The sequence below is a fragment of the Dryobates pubescens genome, chromosome 4 (assembly GCF_014839835.1).
Source record: "Dryobates pubescens isolate bDryPub1 chromosome 4, bDryPub1.pri, whole genome shotgun sequence".
NCBI classification, from domain to species: Eukaryota; Metazoa; Chordata; class Aves; order Piciformes; family Picidae; genus Dryobates; species Dryobates pubescens.
Genome location: NC_071615.1, coordinates 47,582,166 through 47,603,673, shown reverse-complemented (window position 1 = coordinate 47,603,673; position 21,508 = coordinate 47,582,166). Strand labels below are relative to the sequence as shown.

The window sequence follows — 21,508 nt, the reverse complement described above, 5'->3', positions numbered from 1 at the left end:
CCGGCGGGCGCTGCCCTTAGGCGAGCCGGGGCCCTTAGGCGGGCGCCAGGGGAGAGCTGGCGGCGGCGGCGGAGGCTGGGCTCTGGGGAGTGCGGGATCGTCGCGGTGTGCCGCTCTGGCAGCGGCGGCAGTGCTTGGCGAGTGACGGGCGGTGTATACTGCCTTCAGAAGAGGTATGACCGACCGGTGGGTGGGTGTCATGCGGGCCCTTCAGTGTCAGGGAAGCCGAGGGCCCACTTTGGACACACGCAGGCCTCTTCCTACCCCCTTCCTCCGACCTGCAGGCGCGATGCGAGTCTTCAGAGGCCTCAGCTTGGTGTGCGCCGCGGTCACTGCTCTTTGCAGCTCCGAAAATTGGCTGTGGTAACAGCAGCCACAATGCAGGGACTGGCTTGAAAATAACCATAGTGGTGTGTCTTTTCAAGAAAGATGTTGAGATGCTGGAAGGTGTCCAGAGAAGAGCAACAAGGCTGGGGAGGGATCTGGAGCACAGCTCTGTGAGGAGAGGCTGAGGGAGCTGGGGTTGCTTAGCCTGGAGGAGGCTCAGGGGAGACCTCATTGCTCTCTACAACTACCTGAAGGGAGGTTGTAGCCAGGTGGGGGTTGGCCTCTTTTCCCAGGCAACCAGCACCAGAACAGGAGGACACAGTCACAAGCTGTGCAGGGGGAAGTTTAGAGTTGATGTTAGAAATAAACTCTTCACAGAAAGAGATTTGCCATTGGAATGGGATGCCCAGGGAGGTGGTGAGGTCGATGTCCTGGAGGTGTTTAAAAAAAGCTTGGATGAGGCACTTAGTGCCGTGGTTTTGTTGATTAGTTAGGGTTGGGTGACTGCTTGGACTTGATGATCTTGCAGATGACCTGGTTGATTCTGTCATTCATAGTTGTGGGTCTCTTCTCCATGTGTGTATGTAAGTGTGGTGGTTTGGCCCTGGCCTGGAGGCCAGATACCCACCAAGCCGCTCTGTCACTCCCCCTCTTAAGTGAAGAGGGGAAGAAGGGAAAGAAAATATAACAGAAGCCGGGGATAAGATAGGAGCAATTTAGTAACACTAATAAGCAAACAGCAATAGACCGCGCGGAAGCAAAGAGAGCAGAGAGAGAGAGATGTTGGTCTCTGCTGCCCATCAGCAGGACGGTGGTCGGTCTCGGGAAGCAGGGCTCTCTAAGCTTGGTAGTTCCTCGGGAGGATAAACACCATAGACGAATCCCCACACTTCCTCCTTTCACTTCCTACTTATACCTGAGCTGACGTCATATGGTATGGAATACCTCTTTGGCCAGTCTGAGTCAGCTGGCTCAGCTGTGTCCCCTCCTAAGATTTTGCCCACCCCTCAATGTACTCCTGGGGCAGGGAAATGTTGAAAGGACACAGCTTGAATACTGGATTTAGCTGTAGCCAAAACACTGCTGTGTTATCAACTACTGCTGCAAAAAAAAACCACCACAGCACTAGAACAATACTGTGAGGAGAGTTAACTCCAGCGCAGTTCAACCCAATACAGTAAGTTAAAATGGCATGAGCTTTACTCCTGCTTCTCTATTCCATTCTTTTTGGCATAGGGAAGCATTATGTACCATCAGCTTAATGACTTCTTTACCTTTTTATGTTTCTAAAGGTAGAAGATGGCTGAACACTTGAAAAAGCCCTTCAAAGACAGTCTGAGTGATATAAAAGAACGAATGAAAGAGAAAAGAAATCAGAAGTGGTCCAGGTTGGGTAAAATTAGCCAGACATCTACTATCAAGCCCAAAATACCAAGTAAGATGCACACATGTCTTAATAGCTTTCAGAACCTTTGCTTGTTTTTCCAACCAAGATGAAATACTTACTGCTCTGTTGCAGCCAACAGCTCCAAGCAAATGAAGAGTATCCAAGCAAACAACAGAGCTCTCGCTCTGGCTTTGCAAGAAGAAAAGCTCAAACTGAGGGACGCCCAGGCTATTATCCTTCATTTAAGGAAAGACTATCAAGATCTGAAGCTTCAGATGCTTGATTTGCAGCGAAATCTTAAGTTCAAGCAAGCACAGGGACTTGAGGTATTTTTAATAACCTTTTTATTTCGAAAATCAGAATCTGCTCCAATGCACTTATGATCTTAAATTAGAGAAATATTTCTCCCCAAAAAGGATTTTTTTCACAGTTTAACCTAATCTGGTGATTAAGTAATTATTTTTTTTCCCCTGGCTATTCTTTTCTTTTTCATTAAAATCTGTCTTCTGTGAATTATTTGGTTTTTTGCCCAGAGTTGAAGGAATCTGATGTGGGTATCTTCGTGATTTAGTCATCTCTCAACACTGATCAGAAGTTACTATGTTGGTAGTTGATACTGCCAGTTGTGGCTGGAGAGCAGCCAGGCAGAGAGGGACCTGGGGGTACTGGTTGATGGTAGTCTGAACATGAGCCAGCAGTGTGCCCAGGCAGCCAAGAGGGCCAATGGCATCCTGGCCTGCATCAAGAACGGCGTGGCCAGCATGAGCAGGGAGATCATTCTGCCCCTGTACACTGCACTGGTTAGGCCACACCTTGAGTCCTGTGTCCAGTTCTGGGGCCCTCAGGTTAGGAAAGATGTTGAGTTGCTGGAGCGTGTCCAGAGAAGGGCAACAAAGTTGGTGAGGGGTTTGGAACACAAGCCCTACGAGGAGAGGCTGAGGGAGCTGGGGTTGCTTAGCCTGGAGAAGAGGAGGCTCAGGGGAGACCTTCTTGCTGTCTACAACTACCTGAAGGGAGGTTGTAGACAGGCAGGGGCTGGTCTCCTCTCCCAGGCAACCAGCACCAGAACAAGAGGACACAGTCTCAAGCCTGGGCCAGGGGAGGTTTAGGCTGGAGGTTAGGAAGAAATTCTTCATAGAGAGAGAAATTGGCCATTGGAATGTGCTGCCTGGGGAGGTGGTAGAGTCACCATCATTGGAGGTGTTTAGGAGGAGACTTGATGGAGTGCTTGGTTGCATGGTTTAGTTGATTAGGTGGTGTTGGATGATAGGTTGGATGTGATGATCTTGAGGGTCTCTTCCCACCTGGATTGTTGTATTCTACTAGAGTTTGATTTTTGTTCCTCTGTCCCTTAGAATCAGCAGTCGGCCTTGAATGAAATCATTTCAAAAGTTTCTCAGAACTTACTGGACTCTCTTAATCTCCTTGGCCCAGCACTGACTTTGTGTTCCATGGGGGCAGTAAGTATCTTTTCCTCTTGCGCAGCAGGGTTTCTGTTATTTTTTCCCCTTACACCTTCCAGCACAGATGCATGCTTTTGAGGTTTGAGCTTTAGTTTGGAGGTACAAGTAGTCCCACAGTTTCCAGTGTGACATGAGTCTGTGAGAGTGTGTAGTGGATTGTTAGGAACTGAGTATGTGAGATCCCACAAACACTTTGTGCTAGCCAGAAAGAAAGTCAAGGGCTGTGTAGCACAACTTGAGTAACTTGGTTGTTGTCTAAAATGTGTATATTGGTGTGAGCTTGTTGCAGCTGTCTAGTCACAGCAAGATTTGTTTTGTTGACAGAACCAGAGAGTGTCATCATCCCTTCCTGGAAATATTTCCAGTGTCACAGGACAAATTCACTCAGTGTAAGTAACTTTTAATACTTACATTTGAAAATTCTGCTTGCAGCAAGTTTAATTTTCTGACTGGGAAAAGGGGGAAAAAATCCAATGTAATGAAGTAATTCAGTCATAAAAGACATTGCTCTTCAGTAAATACTACCTTTGTTATTTCCTCCAGAGCATCTCCACAGTCTGCTGATGGAGATGGTCAAGTCCTTCCACGTGGGATGGAGACTGATAGTGCCAGAAATGAGCTGGCTCAGCCTTTGTCAGGGCTCTGTGAGGAATCAGACAATGCCATTTGCTTAATCAAAGGTAACTAAGTCAAAGTGTTGTATTTTGCTTGGTTCTGAGTCGGAGGGGAAAAGAGGTGTTAGTATATGTTTAAAATATAGGTACTGCTTTTGAAGTAACTGTCAAGTCCTTTTCCACTTATTATCATAAAGGTGAAATATTATATTGGACACTGGTAAACTTTTTGAATGAAGATGCCTAGCAAAATGGGAGAGGGCTTTGAAAATGCTTCATCTTCCACATCCTACAGTCTAGTTCCATTGTCTATTGAAGAGTAAAGTTGTCTTCAGTAATCAGTGATTGTTAACAAAGCAAAATACCGAGTTAAAAATAAAAGCCCTGTAGATAACCTCTCCAAACAAAGCAGAGGAAACTCTTAAAGCAGTTAAGTATTACCACGTTCTGTCTGGAAAGTGCATTAACCACATCTTACCCTTACGAATCTCTGGAGAAAATTCTAAGCCAGTAGTGTGCACTTTGCAGCCCAGGATACAATTGGCTTTCTGGGCTGCAGCAAGAGAAGTGTGGCCAGCAGTTTGAGGGAGGTGATTCTCCCCCCTCTATTCCACCCTGGTGAGACCCCACCTGCAGTACTGCATCCAGTTCTGGAGCCCCTATTGCAAGAGGGATCTGGAGGTGCTGGAAGGTGTCCAGAGAAGGAACACATGGATGAGCAGAGGGCTGGAGCTGTTCTGCTATGGAGACAGACTGGGAGAGTTGGGGCTGTGCAGTCTGGAGAAGAGAAGGCTCTGAGGAGACCTTCTTGTGGCCTTCCAGTATCTGAAGGGGGCCTACAGGAAAGCTGGGGAGGGACTTTTTAGGTTGTCAGGTAGTGATATGACTGGGGGGGGTAGGAAGCAAAACTAGAAATGGGTAGATTCAGATTGGACATTAGGAAGAAATTCTTCCCCATGAGGGTAGTGAGACACTGGCACAGGCTGCCCAGGTGGAAGCCTCTTCCCTGGAGGTTTTGAAGGCCAGGCAGGATGTGGCTCTGAGCAACCTGATGTAGTGTGAGGCCCATGGCAAGGGGCTTGAAACTGGATGATCCTTGAGGTCCCTTCCAACCCTAACAATTCTGTGATTCAAAGAAAAGTCTTAATGTTGTTTTTACAGGTTCAGACTTTGCACAAAACCCTTAACAGGTTGTTACTATTCAGCTTTAATATGACTTTTTTTCTCTCCACTTACAAGGGCAACCCTCCAATTTGCATCTGAAGCAGCCAGGGGCAGAGCTGGGAAGTGTCTCTTCAGGTGGAGAGGATGGGTTCACTGATGTGTTACCAAGAAGCGTGTCCACCAGGCGTCACTTTCCAAAGATGAGAAACCAGGATGAAGTCTGCAGGGGTGTCTGGAGCCTTTCAGAAGCACCTGATTCAACACAAGAGCCTTCTAAACACCGTGAAATGAGACATGAGGAGAATCTAGAGATGTGTACTGTAGAGAACATAAACTCATCTGTTTCTCCATTCAGTGAAAACAAGGGAGGCTCAGAGATGGTTTTGAGGCAGAGAGTTTCTGAAACTCCACAGCTCCACTTGAAAAATAACTCGGAGCTTAAACACCGTGAATGTAAAGGCAGAGGAGACTCTCACGTTAGGAAAGACAAGCCTCAGGAGCGACTGGAGCGGCCTAGAAGTATTTCCAGGCAAAGACCAAAAAGAAGACAGAGTAAAGAGACTTGCAAAGAGAAGTCCGATTTCTTGGGCGATGCGTACGACTTCGGCTCGGAGGAGCGCGTCCACCTTACACCCTTCCGACAGAATAAGGGGGATGACACAGAGGCTGCCCTGGATGACAAAGAAAACTTATCTGAACCTAACACCACCGAGTCAAGTGAGATTGAAGAAGATTCAGATGATAGCCTGTATGAGCCTTACAAGAACAAATCAAAGAAGAGGAAAAGTTCAGTGGGCAAGGAAGACACATCACCAGTTCATCCAAGGCCCCGGTCTAAAAGGTGTTTGGCGCAGCGTGAGCTGAAGCTCAACAGTGAAAAGGAAACCGACAGCAATGACTCCAGTGACAAGGCTACTAGTAAGTGTAGAAAGTGCTCTGGAATTGGTTTGGTTTTGCTTCCTTGAGAGATAATACTGTTTAGACTTTTTTTGATATATAAAAATGCAGACAGAATGACGTTACAAGCATCATGGGGTTCCTTTTGCTGTCTGCTTTTTCCTCAGCAGAAATGGGAATGAAAGGGAAGCTTTAAGAAATTGGTCAGCAATTAAATAATGCTGCATTTTAGGTGTGTTTAATGATGTATTAAAGCTGAGGAAAAAAGAGGCGTATAAATCAAGAGAAGTAAAATAATAAATTGGACTGCCTGGTACTGCTTAATGTTGTTTTTTGCAACTTAAAATCCTGCATTCTTTTATGTATTCTTCAGTGGGAAAGATGAAGGTAATAGTTATAGCTGAGAGCAACTTAACATGTATTACGTTCATTGACATTCTCTTTTAAGCTGACCTGCCTGAGTTTTCCTAAGTGTGCCAACTTTCTTCCCAGGGCAGCCTCCTGAGCCTTCTCATGGTCATCTTTGTGACGTTACCAATACCACTTCCTTGCTCCCTGGCACTGGGAGTGCACTGCGATCGCCAAAACGCAAGCGAAGCTGTACTCTCACTGTGAACTACAAAGAGCCAAGTATTGTAGGGTAGGTGTCTTATTTCCCACTCTGATTGCTATGAAGTTCATAGTATTTTGTCACATGGAGGGTTTAGCTGGGCTTGTTTAGCCTGGAGAAGAGGAGGCTCAGGGGAGATGTTACTGCTCTCTACAAATACCTGAAAGGAGGTTGTAGCCAGCTGGGGGTTGGTCTCTTCTCCCAGGCAGCCAGCACCAGAACAAGAGGACACAGTCTCAAGCTGCACCAGGGGAAGTTTAGGCTCAAGGATGAGGAGAAAGTTCTTCACAGAAAGAGTAATTGGCCATGGGAATGTGCTGCCCAGGGAGGTGGTGGAGTCCCCATCCCTGAAGGTGTTCAAAAAAGGACAGCATGTGGCACTCGGAGCCGTGGCTTAGTTGTCCTGAGGTGTTGGGTATTAGGTAATAGGTTGGACTTGATGATCTCTGAGGTCTTTTCCAACCTGGTTGGTTCTATAATTCTTTGATTTGAGGGAATTATTGTGGTAGTTTTAGGCACAGATCCTGAATAGAAAGGGCTAGAATGTAAATAAATTGCCATTGGATGTAAAAAGGAAAATAATGGTAAGTCCTTCATAATCCCATTGGCCTGGTATCTAACACAAAGTTTTGTCAACTAGCTCTTTCTTTTTGACTTCTTTTGCTCTGGCATATACTAGCTGGTGTTTCTGTTGGCTTGCTGACCTTGGCTGTGTTCCTTTGCTGTGGCTAAGTGCTAACAAGCTACTCTTTGATCTGCTTTCCCTTGACCTGTGTACAAGGGGAAAAGGGGGGAAGCTGAGGAAGCTGTTGGTCACATCCTGGTGTTGTCCAGGGGGGTTCTTACGTTGTTCATAAATTGTACGTATTGTATATCTTGTACATACTCACTGCATTCCATATTTCTAGATTGTAGTTGTGCTTGTAAATAGAGCTCCATCTGCTTCCACTGAGCTAGTCTGGCAATCTCTTTTTGGCTGGGGGGGGAGGTAATTCCAACCCACCACAATTATTTAAATACTGGAAGTAAGATCTTACAAACATTCAGTGTTAGCTAACTCAGAAAACAGTTCATGTGAAATTTAACTTGGTAGCTGCTGTGTTTTAAGTGACATGGTTTTTTTGTCTTGTGTGTTGTGGTTGTGGTGTTTTAACAGGAAGCTCAGAAGAGGAGATCCCTTTACAGATACAAACTTCCTGAATTCTCCAATTTTCAAGCAGAAGAAAGATGCTAAACGTTCTTCCCTGAGGAAAGGCTCCTTGTCCAAATACAATGAGAAATTTGTTGGCTGCCATTGACTCCTAGCCATGATCCTCAACCCATTAGTCATGATCTCTTACACAAATCATGCAGCTCTTTTCTGAGCCTGATATTTAGGATATAAAGGTAAGGGGCTTTGGATTTTTAATGAGTTGATTCCATTTACCAAATACTCAAGACTGAGTGGAATTACCTTTGTTATAAAAGCAAACTCTTCTGAGAGCAAGCATCCCTGCATCACATTTCCCATACTTTTTCTGGTCTCTTTTATGTTTGTTTGGTTTTGTAATAAAGTTTATAGAGATCTTGTCTAGGTAATGGTTGTGGTTTCGTACTGAAGCTTGTAATAAATGTAGTAGCATTTAGAAGCAGCTTGGAGTTGATCAGTGTTGGTTGTGCACCATTTCCATATTTGCTTCAAGGGTGGTGATGTCAGCAAGTCCCTGTACTCCTTCCTTGTCCTGTGTGGCATAAGCACTGCTTAGAAGCAAGACTGCCAGCTGTAATTTGATCATGTAGCTGCAGCTCTCAAGAAGAGTAATTTGGGGTTGGTTGGTACTGCCATGAATGTGATCACCTTAAATTTACTTTGTTCCTATCTGGTTATCTATGAAAGTTGGTGAACAGTGCTCTGCTTTGGTGGAGTATAACATAAACTGCTGTTATGGGATTTCATAAGCTCTCCAGAGGGACCTTTCTGGGCTGGACAGATGGGCAGAGTCCAACAAGATGGCATTCAACAAGTCCAAGTGCTGAGTGCTGCACTTTGGCCACAGCAACCCCATGCAGAGCTACAGGCTGGGGACAGAGTGGTTGGAGAACAGCCAGGCAGAAAGGGACCTGGGGGTTCTGATTGACAGCTGGCTGAACATGAGCCAGCAGTGTGCCCAGGTGGCCAAGAAGGCCAATGGCATCCTGGCCTGCATCAGGAATAGTGTGGCCAGCAGGAGCAGGGAAGTCATTGTGCCCCTGTACTCAGTGCTGGTTAGGCCACACCTTGAGTCCTGTGTCCAGTTCTGGGCTCCTCAATTTAAGGACATTGAGACTCTTGAATGTGTCCAGAGAAGGGCAACAAGGCTGGGGAAGAGGTCTGGAGCACAGCCCTGTGAGGAGAGGCTGAGGGAGCTGGGACTGTTTAGCCTGGAGAAGAGGAGGCTCAGGGGAGACCTCATTGCTCTCTGCAACTACCTGAAGGGAGGTTGTAGCCAGGTGGGGGTTGGCTGCTTCTTCCACCTAAGTGCTCCTAAGTATGAAAGGATACAAGAATACAGAGTGGAAAGCTACACCCAAGTAATGGGCAAGGACAAAAACACAGGTTCCTCTTGCAGGATTGCCTGCCTCACCTGTCCCACTTGAACTGGTGTAGGACATCTCCCATTCAGTAACAGGTACTGCTAATTAGTGTTGTACTGGGTAACTCTTACAGTAACAATAAAAGCTGCAGGCTCTGTATGTTTGAAAATACTTGTTCACAACACAGCCTTTGGATGTTGGAACTGAAACTTAACCTTCTATTTGTATCCTAAACTTCTAGCTCCTGGGCATTGCCATTTAATTCTAACTGTAGTACTGCAGGGCCTTAAGCAGAATGATTTAACTTCAGATGCTCTTTTCTCTAAGCAACCATCTGTAACAGCTGTTAGATGGTGATAGACAACATCCAGAGCAGCCCAAGGCAGGTGTGGTGGGTCTGGGTTTGTTCTTTCCTGGGAGGGTAAGCTCAAAGAGTTGCTGCAAAGGAAGGAGGCTTGAGTCTAGCTCACCTACTCTCAAGTGATACTCCTAGAAGTGTCCCAAAAGTCCAGCTAAGCTGCTTTTGATCACTACTATTTGCTACCCTCTGAAGAGTTCATCTTTACATAATCTGGCACAGGAATTAATCTTAGAGAGTAAGAAGAGTTGCTTTGGTGGTTTGTGTGTTTTTTCCACATCTACTGAATTGTCTGTCAGGTATTGGACAGGTGCAGGGTTTATGTTTGTAAACCATAACCGTACCATCTGAGTAACATCATGGTGATAGTAGTAAGTTACAAGCTCAGCACAGACTACGGTTTACTCCTGTGGCTATCATGTCCTGTGAAGACAAGATGCCAGTGGAGAAAAATGAGGAACCAGTATGAGCTTGCCTTGAGACAAAAAAATCAACACATTTGAACAGCCAAGATGAATTGTTTGACAGGTGGAGGAGAGAGGAGTAACAGCACTGTGGAGCTCAGTAATGGGCTGGAAATGCAACTTGGAAAGGCCACAGCTTCCCACACTGAATGCTCAGCTTTAGCAGACACATTCCCAGTGAACTCAGAGCTTTTTTAGCATGTTTTCCAGTGTACCACAACTGCACTCTACTTGTAGAGTCCCCATGTCCATTTGTGAGCTTGCTTCTGTGGATAGAGTTGTGGTTCAAGAGCTCATAAAAAAAAAAAGAGACCAAACTAAGTGGTTTTTTGTACATATATAATTTAAAACTATTCTGTACCAGTACAATATATTAATTTTACAAATGTAAAGTTCATCAGCTGTTAAAGCATTTGCAAACCCACATATCCTACTGTAACTTTATTGCACAGGATCTAGGAAAATATTAATTCTTAAATTAGAAAAACAAATGTTTCAATATAGAAGAGACAAATCTGATTGAAAGACAATAAGAAAAAGCTACTCTTGGAGGAAAAAATAACAAAGTTTCACAGGATACCAAGCTCAGCTGTAGGCCTAGTCTACAAACCAGGATTGTAGCAACCAGTACTGGCTAGTTGGAGGGGAAGAAAATACTGGCTGTACCTTTTTGTTTACAGAGCCAACTGCGGGTCAGACTAAGCTCCTACCAAACACTATGGCAGATCTAGTGTTAACAGTCTCAACACCTTATGCACCAGGTGGTTCCTGACACCTACTCGCTGCATCGACTTGTGAGTGAGTTAACATTGCACAGGCGCTCTGCAGGAATATATTCTGTGACACGGCACAGGACTGGGGGCTTGGGGTTGGTTGGTTTGGGGTTTGTGGGGGGGTGTTTTTTCAGTCCTATAGCTATTGAGGTTTACTAGTGTGACATCTGTAAATATAAAACACCCAGAATGAAAGTCAAATCTGGTTTTCATAAAAGCAATTTGACTTGACAGTTACAAACTGTAAGTAGAAAGCGTCAAGTGACAGCTTTTTGGCCTGCACTGATCTGCAGTAGGAAGTTAGGTGTACCTCTGAAATGTAGGATAAGCAGCAAAATATTATAGATGTGTAAGTGCTTTAATTGGAAGATAAACTAACAGGAGTTGGAAAGTGTTAATATGTTTCCTGGGTCTAAATAATCACAGTTAATAAGCATTTACAATAAAGCTTGGTAGAAAATCCAGTTTACCACAGAGCCAAGTAGAGAAGCTAGAAGCTGTCATATGTCCTTTGTGTTTGATAGTCTTATCTCTGCTGAATAGCCCAAAGAATTCAGCAGTGAGGGAGCAGTAAAGAGGCTGAGCCATGAAGTGCATCAAAACCTTAACTCTACTAAGCCAGTTGAAAATGGCCTACACTATGCAAATCAGATTCTCTGAACTTACTTTGGGTACTTATGTCCTGCATAAGCCAAGTCCCTAAGACATTCCACACCTAGCCAGATAGTTCTCTTTTCTTCCTCTTGCTTCTTTGCTTTTCTTTCTTTTTTTTCCTTTTCCCTCCTTTTTTTGTTTGTTGGTTTTTTTAATAGTGGTTATGAGACTACAACTTGCAGGTAAAATATTTACCAAACCCCAAAATGAATAGAAAAGCTTGCATCTCCCAAAGCTTGCAGGCAGTCCTGTTTCATGCCTGCCTCTTCTGCCCCAGCTTCTCAACCAGCTGAGTCTTTCCTTTTGGTGGTTTTTTTTTTTCCTTTTCTATTTTTTATTGTTTTTTTTTAAATAACATCTTATAAAAAGAGTCTACAAAGAAACAACTTTGGGCCCTCCCCACCCTTTGTTTTCCCTTCCTCTAGTCTTTTTTGCTGGGGGGGGGAAATAAAAGCTGATAAAACTTTATCAACTAGGTACTGTATTAGGTAAGCTATACCCCAGCTGGGGGCTGGGAACTTTCTTTTGTCTTCCCAAAAGTGCAGTTTCCCCCAGCTGGGGGTTCTGAGGCTGTCGTTGAGACACTTACTCCGGGACCAAGAGGGTAGTGGGCACACAAAAGAAATGAGTATTTTTTTTTTTGTTCTCTCTGTCATTAAATAAACATTATAAAGCCTTTTAATAAAATAGTTTTTGCAACTGCAGTATAATACACTACAAAGGGTCTTCAAAAGTGCTAAGTATTAAAGAGAAGTTCCTGGCCCCCTGGGCAGTCCCACGCCTCCGCCCGGGGCCGAGGCGCGCCGCTGGGTTGCACAAGCCGCCAGAGTCACTTGTCAATCAATCCAGCTTCTTTGATTTTGGTGTAGAAGAATTTCTCCAGTATGTTGGCACACTTGTAGTACTCGCTCTCGGGGGGGTTGTACTCTCTGCAATTGGTAAAGACTCGCTGCAAGTCTGCCATGAATAGTTTCTTAGAGACGTAGTACCTATTCTTGAGGCGCTCGCTCATTGTTTTGAGATCTGCGCAGAAGAGAGACAGGTGAGCGGTGCTTGACTCCTGCCCCTTACGGAGGGAAGCTGCAGCCCAGGAGGCTCCACCTCAGCACAAGGGGAAACTTCTTTACTGGAAGGGTCCCAGAGCACTGGAACAGGCTGCCCAGAGAGGTTGTGGAGTCTCCTCCTCTGGAGACTTCCAAGGCCCTGGATGCATTTCTCTGTGATCTGAGCTAGATTATATGGTCCTGCTCTGGCAGGGGGGTTGGACTCGATCTCTTTGGGTCCCTTCCAACCCCTGACATCCTGTGATCTTTTTGTATGCAGTAGTCCTTTAGACTGATTTGACATTTGACATGAACTGGCCAAGCTAGGCTTTGAAATTCCTAATTGCCTTCATCTATGAGAAGCTGAGTCGCTTAGGGCTATTCAGTGTGGAGAAGAGAAGACTGAGAGGGGATTTAATCAATGTTTCTAACTATCCAAGGGCTCGGGGGCAAGAGGGAGGGAATAGGCTCTGCTCAGTTGCTCCCTAGGATAGGACAAGGGGCAATGGAGAGAAACTACAGCACAGGAGTTTCCACCTCAGCATGAGGAGGAACTTCTTTGCTGTAAGGGTCACAGAGCACTGGAACAGGCTCCCCAGAGAGGTTGTGGAGTCTCCTCTGGAGACTTTCCAGACCCATCTGGATGCATTCCTGTGCAACCTGTGCTAGATTCTATGGCCCTTCTCTGGCAAGGGGAGGTTGACTTGATGATCTCTGGATGTCCCTTCCAACCCCTAACATCCTGTGACCTAAGGTGCAGTCCCTTTTTCAGCTTCAACAGCAACTGAGCCCCCCCGACTACAATATTTCACTTTAAGAATGATTTTGTGTAGAGGTTATTTTTTCTTATTTAAAAGCTTAAAGCAGCATTGTTTTGTGTTCTCCTATTTCTCTGAGTTTTCAGTGGGTATGAGGTGTCCTTAATTCTCCTCTAACTGCTCTGTGAGGCAAACCTGTTAGCCCTACTAGAGGAGGCATTAAGAGCATACAAGCAAAGAACTCGAATGCCACAAAACATCTTTGTGTTAACCTGAAATCCTCACCTCTGTGTGAACACAGCAGAGAAGAGCCATGGCTGTACTACAACCACTATGTGCAGCTTTGAAAACAACAGAGAGTAGCTTTGTTCCACACTCTGTATATGTTAATTAAAGCTTCAAGGCTTCCAGTTCATATCATCATGTATCCCTTGTTAAGACTCAGGCCACACCAGATCTCTCTTGCTTTCAACACAGTAAGCAAAACATTTACGTACCCAACCTTCTCTAAGAAATGGTTTCCTTTATACTAGAATCAGGCACCCAGCACATGTGTAAATCACCCCCTCAGTGTTCTCCACACAGATGCTCTCCCAGTGATTCTTACCTAGGCATTTAAGAACTTGGGCCACATTACAAGCATCCCAGGAGAGAGTACAGCAGTGGGAGGGGCACTGGATGGCCTTGGCTTTGCTCACCTCAGATGCTCTAACAAGTACTTGTTTTAGCAATGCTTGAGCCAGGTTTCAACAGCACCTTTGTGAAACTGCACCAGAAGCAGCTGCAATGAAGAAGGCTTACTGCCAACAAGCATTGCAAGGAAAGCAAAGACCAAAGACCTCCAATGCAAAGGAATTAAACCTCAAAACTTACAGTTTGAAACTACAGTTGTGGTTATTTTTGGTTTGAACTTTTTTGGTTGTATGTTTGGGGGTTGTTTGGGGGTTTTTAAACTATATTTGACTTTTGGGATTGGATGTGGCACTTGGTGCCATGGTTTAGTAGTCAGGAGGTCTTGGGTGACAGGTTGGACTTGGTGATCTTTGAGGTCTTTTCCAACCTTGTTGATTCTATGAAAATAGAGGCAAACCCTGTCAAATTGTCAGGAGTGGCCTATGCAAGCAAGCATTTGCTGTCAATACCTCTTTCCAATGGTGCATCAATTGCCAGTCACTACTGCTGCATAATCATTTGAAAAAGCAAGGGCTCATTCAGCTCCAGTTACAGCTTACTCACCTCCCATCAGATATGAAATTTAGGTACATACATCTCAACTAGATAGCCAAGAAAGCTGGGGAGGGGCTTTTTAGGGTGTCAGGTAATGATAGGACTGGGGGGAATGGGAAAAAAATACAAATGTGTAGATTCAGCTTGGATGTTAGGAAGTTCTTCCCCATGAGGGTGGTGAGACACTGGCACAGGTTGCCCAGGGAGGTGGTAGAAGCCTCATCCCTGGAGGTTTCTAAGGCCAGGCTGGATGTGGCTCTGAGTAATCTGATGCAGTGTGAGGTGTCCCTGCCCATGGCAGGGCATTTGGAACTAGATGATCCTTGAGGTCCCTTCCAACCCTAACAATTCTATGAGTCTATTAGTGGGACACTGGAACAGGTTGTCCAGGGAGGTAGTTGAGGCTCCAGTCCTGGAGACATTCAAGGCCAGGCTCAACAGGGCTCTGGACAACCTGATCTAGTTAAGGATGCCTCTGCTTACTGCAGAGGGGCTTGGACTATATGGCCTTTGGAGGTCCCTTGCAACCCAAACCATTCTATGATTATAGCAGCCAACCAAGAAGGCTGTTCAGCTCACCCCACAGCATACATTAACTGTCTGGTCAGTTAACCTGTTCTCTCACTACAGTGAAGGTCTGCCTCCATCTGTCTCTCAGCTGTACAGCTTTACATTGCAGGTGAAAAGAAAAACCACAGTATTTATTGAAAGTAATCAGCTTAAAACAGGGGCAAAATTGTTAATCTATGAGAACTGGCCCTAGGAAGTAGTCAAAAAGCCCTGCAGCCAGATTGCTCAAGTATTGCACAGTTTACTCTACATGCAACTCTAAAGCCATTGTGACAAGGTAAGGAAAAAGACAAGGCTGTTTCTTTTGAACTGAAATTATGTCTGAGCAATATTTATACAGTATCAGCATGCTGGTATTGATCACTAATCAGAACAGTTTAGGTTGTGCTGGGTTCCTTAGCTGAAAAAAATCCAAACCAAAACTAAACCAAAGACCTGATGATCCTTGTGGTCCCTTCCAACCCTGACTGATACTATGATACTATGACCTCAGTCTAATCCTAATAAGAGCTGCTGCCTCCATATCCAATATAACACAACTGAACAAGGACAGGCAACGGTGCTACATTAATAGTTGGACTCAATGATCTTAAAGGTCTCCTCCAACCTAAATGATTCTATAATTCTATGTTTAAAAGGTAGTCAAAAAGGTTTTTCTCTATGTAATTTATAAAGCTTAAATGTGTTCAAAGCAATTCAAAGGATTAGGTGGTCCTGAAAGTTTGCCATGAGAGTTTTTTAATACACCAGTATCATAGACTTGTTAGGGTTGGAAGGGACCTCAAGGATCAGCCAGTTCCAACCCCCCTGCCATGGCCAGGGACACCTCACACTAGATCAGGTTGCTCACAGCCACATCCAGCCTGGCCTTAAAAACCTCCAGGGATGAGGCTCTGCAATGATGAGTTACCACACCCAAGAACGTATTTGTAGAACTTGCATAAACTAGCTCAGTCCCAGAGATTTCCAGATGAGTGCCATTTAAGACCTGGCTAGGGCTCCCTAGGGCACACTGAGATGTCACATGTGTACACCACAGATGCTTCCCAAAGCGGTCATAAACGCCAACTGACTGCGTCCTACCCTTGGCACTTCAGAGCTGCAAGCCATCCAGCTGCAAGCAATAGGTATCTTTCAACAGAAAACAATCAGATTGCAATTGATCTGCTATGTCTCCAGCTATAAAGATTTTTAAACTCTATACTTAAAAAACGTTAATGGCATTACCCATGGGAAACCTTATAACTTCATAATATCCAGGAGCTTCTGTTCTCTTCACAGGTTCCATGAAGGGCCAAGCGCTTTGATGGCTCTTTGGTAAAGAAAAAAGGTATCTAATATGGAAACTCCATATTGGAAATCGTTTGTAAATCTTTACAGAAGGTAAACAAGAGCTGGCACTCACCTTCACCTGCTGCAGGATGGTTTTTAATGTGCTGTACAGCTGATCTGGATCCTTGGGCTCCTTACTTGAAAGAAAACACGAATGCAAAAGTATTATTAGCTTGAATCCCTTCCCTTCGTTCCTATAATAGGCATCTAACCTAAAAGCAGCTTCAAAGTCTCAAGTGTTTTGTGGAAGAAAGAAAAGTATTGAAACAAAACACAAACCAAATCCACCCCCTGAGAAACAAACAAACCAACAAACAAACAGCCCAAACTCGCTTAATCTGCGAGGGATGAATTCTGGTTTCCAGGGGATGGAAGGAAGTACCAGAGGACATTGTTTAGAGGCTTTTCTCAAAGCCCTCTCTAACTGCAGCACTTACCCTCTGTCTTTGCCACTTGGTTTCCAGCCAGTCTCTCCTGTACACCAACAAACAACATGAGAGATTACATGGGAAGTGCAGTAGGTCAAAACAGTAACTGACTTATTGCAGCTCTAAAAGGATAAGCCAGTTCAACACTGCTGCAGTGAAATGGCTTTAAGTTAACTCCTAATAAACTACACAAACATCAAGCCTACAGCCCCTTGCAATTTCCTCCATGCTTCTACCTCCAGAGTGCTGAAAAGATTCTAAATATTCCTACATGAGACATATATTTTTATATTAATTCAATATATCTCTTACAATGACCTAGATACAGATCAATGATGTCAGAGCTATCCAGTTTTATTCCCTAGGGACAAGAAATAAGTTTGCAAAAGAACACAGTTAAAGAAAAATCCTCTAAAAGCTGATACTTAGAATCATAGAATTGTCAGGGTTGGAAGGGACCTCAAGGATCATCTAGTTCCAAACCCCTGCCATGGGCAGGGACACCTCACACTACATCAGGTTGCTCAGAGCCACATCCAGCCTGCCCTTAAATACCTCTAGGGATGAGGCTTCTACCACCTCCCTGGGCAACCTGTGCCAGTGTCTCACCACCCTCATGGGGAACAACTTCTTCCTAACATCCAATCTGAATCTACCCAGTTCTAGGTTTTTTTTCCATTCCCCCTAGTCCTATCATTTCCTGACACCCTAAAAAGTCCCCTAAATGTTTTAAGTCTGTTTTGTCCTAGAAGCCCGTGTTTAGGCACAGAACTCACCCTTGCACAGGAGTGCAGTGCATAACAGTGGAAAACTGCTGACTAGACTGTGACACAAAGCATTTCTACATAGAAATACAATTATATGTATGCACATAAAAGAGGATCAGCCTGGCCTGCCTTCAAGAAGTCTCAAAGAGAGCAATGATAATAAAAACACAGCGATCTTCATAGAGGTTAAACCAGCAGGCCACAACAATCTCATCACAGGCTCACAGGATGTTAGGGTTGGAAGGAGCCTCCGGAGCCCATCGAGTCCAACCCCCCTGCCACAGCAGGACCAGAGAATCTCCTGAAGATGGACAGGAATGCATCCAGATGGGGCTTGAAAGTCTCCAGAGAAGGAGACTCCACAACCTCTTTGGGCAGCCTGTTCCAGTGTTCTGGGATCCTCTCACAGTGAAGTTCTTCCTCATGTTGAGGTGGAACCTCCTGTGCTGTAGTTTCTATCCATTGCCCCTTGTCCTATCCCAGGGTGCAGCTGAGCAGAGCCTGTCCCCTCCCTCCTGACCCCCAGCCCTCAGATATTGATAGACATTTATGAAATCCCCTCTCAGTCTTCTCCTCTCCAGACTAACCAGCCCCAGGGCTCTCAGCCTCTTCTCACCAGGCAGTGCTCCAGTCCCTTCAGCATCCTCATAGCCCTCCATTGGTCTCTCTCAAGTAGATCCCTGTCCCTTTTGAACTGGGAACATTTTAATACAAAGGACTGCATTAGTATTTTCCAGTCCTGGGCCTTTGTTGGGCTTTTCTGCTTCTGCTCTACATGAAAAGGAGTGGATACATACTAATGCCAGGAATGCTTTCTATGGGAATCTGCCGCACTCCATCTTTGAAGCAAGAAAGGCCAGGGTAAACTTTCCGTATTTGAGCTTGTTTCCTTTCTATCAGCTTTTTAATGATCTGGAAAATAAAGCAGTAGAGAAAACAAGCACACAAAAAATGTGAGTTGCTCAGAAGTCACCCAGGGAATTAATGTTACACACAGAAATACCTTTGCTTTGTATTCTTAAGGTCCTTACAGATCCCCTGAAACTGGTAACATGAGTGAGCTACCTGGATGAACACTGATTCCACAGGTGAGGCTAAGAAAGCCTCTCAGGTGCCTATTTAGGCACAAATCTGGAATAAAAGGAGTCACTGCCTGCTGTATTGACCACAGGCTGCACATATCCTGGGAAGGAGGCAGAAGCAGGGAAGGAAATCTTCCAGCAGCAGGTTTGGGAACTGGCTGTAATTTTAACAGCTGGTGCTTGTGAAGTGCTGGTCAGAAATTTCAAGACACATAATGAATGCACATACATGTTCACATCCCAGAAGCCTCGAAATAGCTGTTCACTTACAGAATTAACCAGGTTGGAAAAGACCTTCGAGATTATCGAGTCCAACCCATCACCCAACACCATCCAATCATCATGAGATTTGACCAACCTTGAAAGAACAAATTATCCTTGAGTCCTGTGTCCAGTTCTGGGCTCCCCAGTTTAGGAAGGAGGTTGACTTGCTGGAACATGTCCAGAGAAGGGCAACAAAGTTGGTGAGGGGTTTGGAACACAGCCCTGTGAGGAGAGGCTGAGGGAGCTGGGGTTGCTTAGCCTGGAGAAGAGGAGGCTCAGGGGAGACCTTTTTGCTCTCTACAACTACCTGAAGGTAGGTTGTAGACAGGCAGAGGTTGGTCTCTTCTCCCAGGCAGCCAGCACCAGAACAAGAGGACGCAGTCTCAAGCTGCACCAGAGGAGGTTTAGGCTGGATGTTAGGAAGAAGTTCTTCACAGAGAGAGTGATTGCCCATTGGAATGTGCTGCCCAGGGAGGTGGTGGAGTCACCACATTGGAAGTGTTTGGGAGGAGACTGGATGGGGTGCTTGGTGCCATGGCTTAGTTGATTAGGTGGTGCTGGATGATAGGTTGGACTTGATGATCTTGAAGGTCTCTTCTAACCTGGTTAATTCTATTCTATGTCTGTTACTGCACAGTTAGTAAGGGAGAAATTAATGCTTCAACTGCAAAATTCAACTGCCTAGCGACTTGAACAAAAAAAAGTATTCTAAGTAAAAAAAACCCAAGAAAAACAAAAGAAGAAAAAAAAAAAGAAAAAGAAGAAAGAAAAATTTAAAAAGGAAAACTAAAAAGAAAAACAAAAATTTAAAAAAAATTAAAAACAAAAAATTAAAAACAAAAAATTAAAAACAAAAAGGAAAGCAAAAGAGAAAAACAAAAGAGAAATAAAAAAGGAAAACAAAAATATAAATTAAAAAACCACACAAAAAATTTTTAAAAAGGAAAACAATAAAGGAAAACAAAAAAGGAAAACAAAAATATGAATAAAAAAAAAACATAAATAAAAACAAAAAGGAAAACAATAAAGGAAAAAATAAAGGAAAACAAAAAAGGAAAGCAAAAATGAAAAAGGAAAAAAAAAAACAAAAAATAAAATTAAAATAAAATAAAAACAAGAAAAACAAAAAGGAAAAACAAAAAGGAAAACAAAAATGAAAATAAATAAAACCAAGAAAAACAAAAAGGAAAAACAAAAAGGAAAATGAAAGAAAAACAAAAGAGAAAAACAAAAAAGGAAAAAAATTAAAAAAAAAAAAAGGGAAAAAAAATGAAAACAAAAAGAAATCTAAAAAGAAAAACAACAAAAAGGAAAACAAAAATTTTTAAAGAGGGGAAAAAAGAAAACCAAGAAAAACAAAAAGGAAAAACAAAAAGGGAAACAAAAAAGAGAAACTAAACAAACAAACAAAACTGAAAAATAAAACCAAACCACAAACCCTCCCCAAAATCTACCCTGGCCCCCACTGAATGGTCTGGAAGCATCTGAAGAGCTTCTAATGTTGGAGAGTTTCACGTCGGACTTTACCTCTTTCTGCTTCTTAATGATGACAGAGAATTCCGTGTAGGGGATTTTGGGGTTCAGCTCGCACCCCATCAGCGTGGCACCCTCGTAGTCCTTGATGTAGCCAACGTATTTCGCCTTTGGAACTTTAATATCTTTGGAGAAGCCCTGGAGAAGAAAGAGCTCAGATTGGTATGAACCTGTTGGCATTGTGTATCTGAGTGTAAGGCCTGAGATTTAGAACCAAATTAATCCTAATGTTGAAACACGGACATCAAAAGTGTCACAGGCCATCTTATGTTTAAGTGAAAGGCTCTGACGCGCCAGGGGAAGTTTAGGATGAAGGTGAGGGGAAAGCTCTTCACTGAGAGAGTTGTTAGGCATTGGAATGCGCTGCCCAGGGAGGTGGTGGAGTACCTTGAGTGCTGTGTCCAGTTCTGGGCCCCTCAGTTTAAGAAGGACATTGAGACACTTGAACGTGTCCAGAGAAGGGCAACGAGGCTGGGGAGAGGCCTTGAGCACAGCCCTGTGAGGAGAGGCTGAGGGAGCTGGGGTTGCTTAGCCTGGAGAAGAGGAGGCTCAGGGCAGACCTTATTGCTGTCTATGACTACCTGAAGGGAGGTTGTAGACAGGAAGGGGTTGGTCTCTTCTTCCAGGCAACCAGCACCAGAACAAGAGGACACAGTCTCAAGCTGTGCCAGGGGAGGTTTAGACTTGAGGTGAGGAGAAAGTTCTTCACTGAGCGAGTCATTTGTCATTGGAATGTGCTGCCCAGGGAGGTGGTGGAGTCCCCATCCCTGGAGGTGTTCAAGGGGAGATTGGATGTGGCACTTGGTGCCATGGTCTAGTCATGAGGTCTGTGGAGACAGGTTGGACTGGATGATATTTGAGGTCTCTTCCAACCTTGGTGATTTTGTGCTTTAGAACCAAATTCATTCTAATGTTAAAATACAGACAGTACAACGGGGGAAAAAAGTCACAGACCCTGGGTCATAGAGTTGCAAACACCTTTCATGGGAGTCACTTGGCACAAGGATAGTTAATTGATGTTATATACAGGAAAAGAAGGGAGATGGCAGAGCTAATCAGATGGGAGAAAATACTCTTACCGTGGACAAATGTCCTGGTTTTCTCCCCAGAGTTGCTATTTGAATATTAAAGGATGCTACTTCTGTAAGTGTTAGTCAAGGAAAGCTGCTGTTGAAGTTGGGATGGCAGCAATTTCACAAGCCAAAAAAAAGAAGAATCTATTTTGTCTTAGGGTTTTGTT

General features: G+C 44.3%; 2 protein-coding genes across 2 annotated transcripts in view; one reads left to right on the top strand and one right to left on the bottom strand.

Annotated features, from left to right (window-relative positions):
- The first annotated feature begins 1,626 nt into the window (after positions 1–1,626).
- Positions 1,627–7,760, top strand: SGO1 (shugoshin 1). Its single transcript, XM_009903692.2, has 9 exons — positions 1,627–1,762; positions 1,847–2,040; positions 3,070–3,174; positions 3,502–3,566; positions 3,721–3,857; positions 4,736–4,753; positions 5,031–5,873; positions 6,345–6,492; positions 7,619–7,760. The coding sequence occupies exons 1-9, from the start codon at positions 1,627–1,629 to the stop codon at positions 7,758–7,760; spliced, it is 1,788 nt and encodes a 595-aa protein (XP_009901994.2).
- Positions 7,761–11,708: 3,948 nt separating this feature from the next.
- KAT2B (lysine acetyltransferase 2B) overlaps positions 11,709–21,508 on the bottom strand; it is a 53,557-nt gene continuing 43,757 nt past the window's right edge. The window contains exons 13-18 of the mRNA XM_054161237.1: positions 20,263–20,406; positions 18,187–18,301; positions 16,632–16,668; positions 16,268–16,331; positions 16,090–16,174; positions 11,709–12,287 (exon numbers count right to left, since the gene is read on the bottom strand). Of these exons, the coding sequence (XP_054017212.1) occupies positions 12,094–12,287; positions 16,090–16,174; positions 16,268–16,331; positions 16,632–16,668; positions 18,187–18,301; positions 20,263–20,406 (639 nt within the window). The 3' untranslated portion in view covers positions 11,709–12,093. The remainder of the gene's footprint in view (positions 12,288–16,089; positions 16,175–16,267; positions 16,332–16,631; positions 16,669–18,186; positions 18,302–20,262; positions 20,407–21,508) is intronic.

Excerpts from the sequence above, each read along its gene's own strand:
- SGO1 (XM_009903692.2), top strand. The coding sequence starts at position 1,627 with ATGGCTGAACACTTGAAAAAGCCCTTCAAAGACAGTCTGAGTGATATA. Across the intron at positions 1,763-1,846 it reads TATCAAGCCCAAAATACCAA|CCAACAGCTCCAAGCAAATG; the intron begins GTAAGATGCACA and ends GCTCTGTTGCAG. Across the intron at positions 5,874-6,344 it reads CTCCAGTGACAAGGCTACTA|GGCAGCCTCCTGAGCCTTCT; the intron begins GTAAGTGTAGAA and ends CTTTCTTCCCAG.